The sequence below is a fragment of the Chinchilla lanigera genome, unplaced genomic scaffold, assembly GCF_000276665.1.
Source record: "Chinchilla lanigera isolate Chin_1 unplaced genomic scaffold, ChiLan1.0 scaffold00091, whole genome shotgun sequence".
In the NCBI taxonomy this organism is placed as follows: domain Eukaryota; kingdom Metazoa; phylum Chordata; class Mammalia; order Rodentia; family Chinchillidae; genus Chinchilla; species Chinchilla lanigera.
This window is the reverse complement of record NW_004955492.1, coordinates 8,737,953-8,747,058: the sequence shown is the minus strand read 5'-3', so window position 1 is coordinate 8,747,058 and position 9,106 is coordinate 8,737,953. Positions and strand designations below refer to the sequence as shown.

General features: G+C 47.7%; 1 protein-coding gene across 1 annotated transcript in view; it reads left to right on the top strand.

Moving 5' to 3' along the window:
• Positions 1-3,626: 3,626 nt before the first annotated feature.
• Rab4a (RAB4A, member RAS oncogene family) overlaps positions 3,627-9,106 on the top strand; it is a gene marked incomplete at its 5' end in the record, with an annotated part of 28,181 nt that continues 22,701 nt past the window's right edge. Inside the window, 1 exon segment of the mRNA XM_005405009.2 lies at positions 3,627-3,787. Within this exon segment, the coding sequence (XP_005405066.1) occupies positions 3,757-3,787 (31 nt within the window).

Below are 9,106 nucleotides of genomic sequence, written 5' to 3'. Positions count from 1 at the left end.
TAAACAAAAAACAGGAATCTGGATACCTGTTAATTTATTTTGTTTTGTTTTGTTTTTTGTTTTTCTCCAGTACCAGGAACCAAACTCATGACCTTGCGCTTGCCGGGCAGGTGCTTTTGCCGCTGAGCTAAATCCCCAGCCCCTTATACCTGTTAATTTAGAAAGACCATAGTAGCAAACCCCAACTGCTTACATGTTGCAAAATTTTATAGATAAATTAATAAAATGTAGCAAGAGATTTCCAGGGATCCTGAGTGCAGCGGTATTAGGAATTATTAGCATTACAGCTACTGCAGCAGTAGCTGGGGCAGCCCTTCATCAGTCAGTGCAAACGACTCAATTTGTGCAAAGCTGGCATGAATATTCTGATAGATTATGGCAAACTCAACATTCTACAGATGAAAAATTGGCGCCTCAAGTAGACTTGCAACAAGCAGTGGTATTGTTGGGAGATCAATTAGTTTACAAAAAGTTACGGATTAAATGTAATTGGAATAGCTCTTCTTTTTGTGTGACTCCTCATCGCTATAATAATATACTTTTCCCTTGGGAGAATGTCAAAAAACATTTATTGAGTCAAGGAAATTTATCTTTTGAGATTGGAAATTTACAGAAAGAAATATTTGGGACATTTAATAACAAACTAGAATTGCAACATGGGGAAAGAACTGAGTTGTTATAAGCTATAGATAAAAAAAATAAAACATTTAAGTCCTTTAAAACAATTACAATTTTTCCAAACCTCTATGGTCATTTTTTATGGTATTACAATAGTTCTTTGCTTGATCCTTTTTGTAGTTTGCCCACGCTCATCCAGAAAACAGAAGACAAATGACAATCTTCTCATTAGTACTTCAAAGGACTGCAGCAAAACAAAGAGGGAATTAGGAGAAGGACATTTTATAGTTTATCTTTCAATGTATTACCTATGTGGGACTTTGAGCCTAACCAAGCCATATGATTGTTTGTTTTTGGGGGAAGTCTAGCAAAAGCATTAATGCAAAACGATATGAAAGCAGGACCTTAGTCCCTGTGGAAAGCCACTGGGACAACACTAGATGCTTTGCTGAGATATTTCCCAAGGAATGATAACATAAGTCAAAGTTCAGTTCCTGTGAAAATTAAGCTGCACTGCCCTTGCTAATCCTGTCAGTGATTTCCCCTGTTCATTCCCCATTTCCCCTGTTCCTGTAATCGAGGCTTCAGTCCTAGGGGCTGTAGGACTGATCCCATAACTTTGTCTCTCTTGTTTTTCTTTTCATCCACTACAACTCGTTCTCGGGACCTGTCACCCCACACAGAAACCAACATATAACCGACAAAAAATGGCTAGGGGCAGGGGGTTGTAACTGAGTGTAAAGGCACTGGGTTCAATCCCTAGTACTGCACCAAAAGAGATCGAAGGACGGAAGGAAGGAAGGAAGGAAGGAAGGAAGGAAGGAAGGAAGGAAGGAAGGAAGGAAGGAAGGAAGGAAGGAAGGAAGGGGCAGAGCAGGCAGGGCCTCAGCAGGGGATTGATGAATGGCTCTGCTCACATATGCTCTTCTCTTTTCCTTTGAAATAGGCTGTGGCCTCTGACGTGCTCCACCATGAAACACAATATAGCAATTCCTCAGTTCCTAAAGGATCTTTCCCCCACTGAAGTACCACCTGCCGTTTCCTTCTCCTGCCTGAGAAGTCCTGGGAGATGTGTTCAGACAAACCTGCCCAGCCTGGGTCCCTGAGGCCCTTGATAAGCCACATCTCCCTGCCCAGAGAGGCAGGAAGGCTCATGAAATGTGTTAGTCACAAGTGTGCCAGGACAGCTCCATTCCTGTAGCTCACCCAGCCTTTCTTGACTGAACAGTCCCTCACACGGTGTTCGGCAGCAGCAGACAAAGTGGCAGCCTCTGAGGTCTCTTCCAACTTGAAGACAGGAACTCCTGTCACAGGCCCCACCGCCTGGGTGCCCACTGAGCTCACATCGTGAAGTTTCCACAGAACCGTCGCCTTCTCTCAGCAGCTGCCAGGCATTTTCTGACTCCCCAAGTGCCAGACACAAGTCTGTTACCAATCAGCTTTGGGTTCTTTTGCCCAACTCAAATGGAAACCTTGAATTAACAGAGTGCTGCCCCCAGCAGACAGCGGAGCATCATGCACCTCTTTGTGGCCTTCCATCACCCTTCATTTCCCTTAGACAAACCTCCAACAACCCTAGGCTTTGGGATATCTGCTTTCATTCCCTCACAACCTTCCTCGAAAGAGAAAGGAGCTAATTAGTGAAAAAAGTATTAATTTTACAACACATTTTCTTCTTCATGATCAGCAGCCCTCAGAATCACAGCAGTCTCCAGGAATATCTAGGTGAAATGCATTTTTTCACAGACCAAGTTACTGAGATGCAGACTCTTTCACATGACATCCAAGAAGTCTGACTCCTTCAGATGCCTCCTCACACATGTTACCTATTCTAGGTGGGTCGATGACTTTACCTCTGTGAACTAGAAGATTTCTCTGGGTTGTGTTTTTGTTTTTGTTTGGGGGGGATTCGTTTCGAGTTTTTTTGTTTTGTTTTCAAAACAGTCTCTCTGAAAGGCCTAAGTCTTCATTTCTCCCCAAACAGAAAACTGCTTGCAACTTTGAAATGACAACATGTTAACTTCTACCACCCATGTAGGTTCCAGGGAGCTCTGGGTCCAGTTCCTGTCAGTAACGAACTATCCCCACCACGGATTCTTCCTGGTGCACAGGAGCTTGTGGCAGGAAAGAACGTTAGATCTAAAGAATAGACAGGTCCTCATGTGACCCCACTAGAAAGTAACAAACTATATGAGTCACAGAGGGATATTTGGATACAAAATAACTGTAGGAAATTACACCGTCTGCACAGAGAGCACAGGCCCTGTTCTGTGACTTAGAAGCAAAAACATCTATTTGCTATGAGGCTCAAAAGGAAGAGTGAAAGGTGGAGCCAATGGCCCTGGGGACAGCGAAGTCCGAAGCAGCTTCTGTGGGTGGAGCCTAATGGACTTGGGGAAGAGGCAAGTGCAGGTCTTCGCTACACAGCAAGGGCCTGGGGCCTTAGCCCAGGATGTTTTTAGGATGCTATTAAGGTCTGGTCTTGATGTGGCTCTGGTCACGCCCAGATGGACCAAGCTCCCAACCAAAATTCAATTTCCAATAAATGTTTACCTCTGTGTTTCCATAGGAAGGCGATTTTGAACTGCCTGGTTCCTAGAACCAAAACATCCAGATTCCGGACCTTGAGCCTCGCCCCCCGGATTAGGCGCTGCCCCCAGAACCGCAGCTCCCCACAGTCCTGCGGCGTGCGGACTCCACCGGCCGCCGCGGTGGGAGGCCCGCGGGGCTGCGGTCGAGCGCGGGGCTGCAGGACAGGGGCAGCGCCGGTGCGGCTCCGCCAACCGCGGCAGCGACCCGACCCTGCGGGCAGCTGGCCCTAGCTGGGGTCCGCTGAGGCTGACCGCGTCCGTCCGGCAGAGAGACGGTCCCGATGAAGTCGCCCGGCCTCTCTCGGCCTCCAGGCCTCCAGGCCTCCAGGCCTCGGCGCCTGGCCCCAGCCCACTCAAGGGCCGCCGCTTCGGGGCTGCGGACCCGGGCTCCGCCCCCGCCCCTCCGGTCCCCCGTCCCGCCCCCTTTCTGCGCGTGCGCGGAGCCGAGTCCCGCTGGGCCGCAGCCCGTGGCCCGGCGTTCGCCCTGGGTCTACGCCCGGCCCACTGCTCGGTCCCACCGGACGGTCAGACCCGCGGAGGCGGCAGGATGTCGCAGACGGCCATGTCCGAGACCTACGGTAGGGCCGGCGGGCGGGCGCGGGGTTGAGTCGGGCCAGGCTGGGCCTTGCGGGTGTCGGATGATCGCCGGGATGTGGGGGTCGGGGTCAGGTCTCGGGAATCTCAGGAGTGTGGGGGCCTCGGGCGTGTCGAGATCTCGGGGTATCACAAGCCCGGATCTCCGGGTGTCAGGGACCAGGATCAACCTAGGTGGTTGGGGACGTGGGGGTCTGGCCAGGACATGAGGGCGTCAGGAGTGTGGGGACTGGGGTGTCGGCTGGTCTTTTATATAGCGGTGTCTGGATCTCGGGAAGTCGGTAGTCCGTTTCCCGCCTGACCATACACAGCGCTGACGTGACCCGCTTTTTAAGTTTCCTACTGCTTTCACCCGGCGTTTCTATCCTAGTGTTGTTTTTCTTTCTGGGTTTAGTTTAAATAGCGAAAGGTTGGGGAAGCCAGTTACAGGTGTGGAGATTTGATTTCAATCCAATGGTCTGCATGGGGGAAGGCCACCGCTGTTTGAGGGCGCTCCTGGGTCGGTCTTGTTTGCTTTTTCCTGGTTTGGAATTCCTTCCACTGCACCGGGATCACAACGAGTAAATGATAGCTGAGCACATCTCTTGCTCAGGAGACCTTTGTGTTCTCTTTCTGTCTCACACTCTGATTTTAGCCCTTTCTGGGTCGCATTATGGCTGTTTATAAATACATCTCTGCTTTATGTCCATATGCACCTTGGAAAAAGACCTGCTTTTATCTTTGTTTCCCCTACAGTACCCAGACTGGATGTGTAGGACAAGTATTTGTTTGGATAAATAAAAGCTTTCCCGATGCATGTATTGTACTGCTCTTTTCCCCGTTGTGTGATAGTACCAGGGTTAAGAGACATTTGCCAGTCCCTCTCTAGTCAATCTTTCAGATGTGTATCCTCAGACAAAGACTCGGACTTGGGGTGTGATACTCCCTGAAAGAGGCTGCAGTCCAGCGTGTGGAGCTCAGGCCATCTTGGCTGCCCGCTGCCTGGGCGTGTGCTCTGTGCACTCCTATACATGTCACAACCAGTGCACGGGTAGACTCCGAGCCCTGCAGAAACATCACAGACCCCTCCCTGGCCTTGTGGAGTTTACAGTCCAATGAGGTATAGAGTGCTGCTCCAGTTGTGACTCTTAACAGATGAAAATTGAAAATGCAGGCAAGAGTTCTGCAGGAATGTGGTCCCTGCAAGTGTGTGGGAAAGGAGGCTGCAGCCAGGCCCTGCCAGGCCAGGGTGAGGAGGCCACTGAGGGCCTGTGGAGAGGCTAAGACTTCGAGCGGGTGGGAACTGGGAAGGGTGTCTTGCAGAGTATACAGTATGCCTGGGCCATCACCATGACTCCTGTGACACCATGACTCCTGGTGACGCTGAGGCATGATGTCTGCCTCTAGAGGCCTAAGGAACCTCGCCCCAGGGAGCTGCTGACTTCTCAGACCCTGTTGTTAGAGTGCCAGGTGTCCCCCAAGTCTCCTCGTGGCCTGGTTCTACGGAGAATCACAGTGGTACATGTCACCAGCAGAACGGGCTCTCTGGCCTGTCCTTAGCCTGTGCTTTTCCTTTACCTAGGCCAGGAGCATGGGGGTTCGGGGGGTGCACATAAGAGAACTGAGGAGCTGGGGGACCCGTTTTTGTGCTGTAACACAGCATTGCCTCGGCTTCTGGATCTCACCCCAGACACAGGTAGTTGCACTTTGAAGCATCGCAGACCAGCTGTTGGAACTTGGGTCGTAAGGATGTGGTTGTTAGCGTTATCTCACAGTACCTTCCAAATATGTTTTTACTTTTACTATTGGAACTTAATTCTTTCTTCCAGCAGAGGAACTTTTAAAAACTAAAAGCTAAAATAAAGTAAATAAATAAATAAACATAGAGCAAGTGTGGCTGTTGAAGTTGCTAACCCGAAGTAAAAAAAGTCACCCAAAACGAAGGCCTAAGCCTAAGCCGTCTACCTTCACTTATCATTGGCTGTATTTGCACAGCATTGTTCCCCAGAACAACACAATCAGGGCTCCTCCCTCCAGGCATTCTCTTAGCTGTGAAGGACTGTTTGCCTAACCTTGAGGTTCCTTTGTACCCCGGTCTCACATGACGGGATGTGATGGAGAATACCAGCCAGTGCCTTCGATGTGCTGCTGGTGAGCCAAGTCCACTGCTCACTGGCCTGTGCCACCATCCACGGGCTGGCAGTGCTCCACATACTTGTGCTCTGAAGCCACTAACCACCTAGAAACAGTACTTTATAATATAATCCAGATTTTATAATATAATACAAAATTAGAATGTTAAACAGATACTGTTGTCTTCATGTTGAAATCCTGGGTCTGAATGTCACTCACCTGAAATGAGGTTCCCCAGATGCCGCGAGAGTCGCATGTTCTCCCAACCTCTTGGGTCAGCCTGCCTGGCCTCCTGAGGAGCTGCACCTCAGCAACCTGAGGCCTAGGGGATCAGCAGCTATCCTCAGGTAGCTCCTGACACCAAGCAGTGACATGCAGGAAGGAGCTAAACTATTCTTTTAAAAATCGAAGAGCTGAGAAAGTTTGACAGTGAGGGAAAAATAGCAAAGACAAATCATGACATGTTAGAGTTTATGCAGTTGGGAATGATTTGGGAAACAGAGGAGCACCACTCAAATTGCTGATGTTGTGCTCATTTTTATTATGGTATACTCTCAGAATTTTGATTTGCACTTCATTTTGAAAAAAAGCAAGTATTTTGGTATTTGCCATACAATTTTGAGAGTTATCAGGGTATTTTCTTTTAAATATGTACTATCCTTGTAACGTGTTCAGGTTGAATTGTGTCCTCTAAAAATTATGTTCAAGTCCTAACCCCGTTTGTATCTGTGAATGTGACAGCATTTTGAAATTAGGGTCTTTGCAGATGCTATTAGCTTGCATGAAGTCATACTAGATTAGGGCAGGCCCTAAATCAATGACTGGTGTCCTCAGGAGATGAAGGAAACTCAAACACAGACACATGCAAGGATAATGGGTTGTGATGATGGAGGCTGAGATTAGAATAACACAGCTACCAGCTGAGAAGCCTGAGAATGACTGGCAGCCACCAGCAATAGGAAGAGACAGACAGGGAGGGCCCTTCCCAGGAGCTTCAGAGCATGATGCTGCCCAGCCTCGATTTCAGACTTCCAACCAATAGAACTGTAAGACAGCACACTTCTGCTCCCAGCCACCCCATTTGTGTTTCTTTGTGGTGGCACCCTAGGGAACTAATCCAAAGGGGTTGGCAATAGAAACATGATTCTTGAAGAAATTTAGGCTTGAAAGTGAGGAGGATATGCCAGGTAGGAAAAGTAGGGTTAAGTCACCTGCTGCCAATGAAGTATAAAATAACTTGTCAGAAAAAAATCACTAAAGTACCATCACCTTGCTTTCACAAATGACAAGACATGTTAACAGTGTCAACAAAGGAAATACACACCAGGAAAAATAATAATTTTCAGATTGAATAAGTCTATGCTTGTAGATGTTTGCGTTTTTCTTCTTCTCATTCACTGAAAACTTGTGACCACTTTGTGAACCAGTCTGGGAACTGTGCAACAACGCTTCACACACTGGTGTGCCCCAAGTCCCCCACCCTGTCACCCAGGTCCTGGAGGTTGGGGTGGAGACTGCACCTGAGTAGCTAGACACAGTACTGTATCACAACTTTCTGCCAGAGAACTTTGAAAATATGCTTCTTTGGAAAAACCAAAGTTTATAACCACTGCGACAGCCATTTGAACCATAAGAGTTCCGGTCCACGCCTGCGACTTTACCTATAACATGGGGATGCCTTCTGAACTTACATTTCCAGTTCCACAATTCACTCAAACTTGAGAATTTTATCTTAAACTCCCTCCCTAACCACTCTACCTTGGTGCCCTAAAGGATCTGAACGTAGGGCATCCCAAACCCTATAGTGTCTCACCTACTCCCCAGTCTTCTCTTTTTCCAGTGTATGCATTTGCCTTGGAGAGAAAGGTAGAACCCATTTTAATTGTCCCTCTCCTTCACCTCTTTGAGAGTTTGTTTGGACGTTCTAGCAGGGGAACGCAGCTACTCATATACCCTTGACCGAGGACTGCTCTTCCTCTATTGGGGATGGTTGTCCTCTTCGACTGAGCACACAGCTTGCGAAGGGACGCACTCAGAGCATTGAGGAAGGAAGGGGACACTCACCTAGCCAGCCAGAGCAGCCAAGTTAGCCCTGGCGGTCAGTGGTGTGACAGATGTTGCAGCCAGATCTCCCTCACCTCCTCCCTCATCTCTTGTGTCCAGCTGGTTGCTAAGCCTTTTAAGGTACTTTGTTAATATAGTTTAAGTTACTGTTTACCCTAGAAGAGGCAAAAGAAAGTCAAATTGATGCCAGTTTCCTGGTTCATAAATCAAGAGAACAGGTTGTATTGCAGTTCTTCGCGGGTTCCTTGGCAGGTGTGGCGCTCTGCCTCCTCAGGCCAACCCTCAGACCGCTTCTGCAGGCCTGGTACACAGGGTGAGTGAGCTCCCTGGGCCCAAAGGGGATGGTTTGGTCCAGTTAGACTACAGGGGATTTGGTAAAGTTTATTTTGAGGTTCAGACTCAAAGTAACCTACAGTGTTGCAGGAAAAGCATGATTTATGTAAATATTTCTAAAGATATCTGAGTTTCTGGAAAAACAGTTTCATGTTAGCACATGTGAATTTACTTCTAGCTAAAATAATGGTAATATCTCTTCTGTTAAGTACTGTTTTGCCTTTTTTCAAGACAGGGTCTCGCTATGTAGTGCAAGCTGGCCTTGAGCTCACTGTAGCTCAGGCCTTTTTTATTTTTAAGCATCTCATACTTTGAACCACTTTGTATAGAATTATTCCAAACCCTTTCATGATTCAGTATTCTAGAGCAGGGTTATGACTTGGTGGTAGAGTGCTTGCATGAGGCCTTAGGTTTGATCCCCAACACTGAAAAAAACGTTATAGAAATCACTTTTCCCGTATATAATTTCAAGCAAGTATGTTAGTGATCCTTGTTCTGAATCTTTCTTTAAGGTGAGAAGAAAGTTGGTGTTGTTTCTTGAATTTCTCCTCTTAAATTCTCCCGCAGAGATTGGCCAGACTGCTGTAATAGATTTTTTTCCCCTACTCGGGAACTCTACTAGAATACTTGCCACTGAAGTTGTTTGCAAGAAGCCTCAGCCTGCTTGAGTCCTGTGGTACTTGTCCATCTTTGTCCATTTTCTGTTGCTGTACCAGAATACCTGAGACTGAGTAATTTTTAAAACTGAGATGGTTTTAATTCAGCGTTCTCGGAGGCTGGGGCATCCTCAAGCA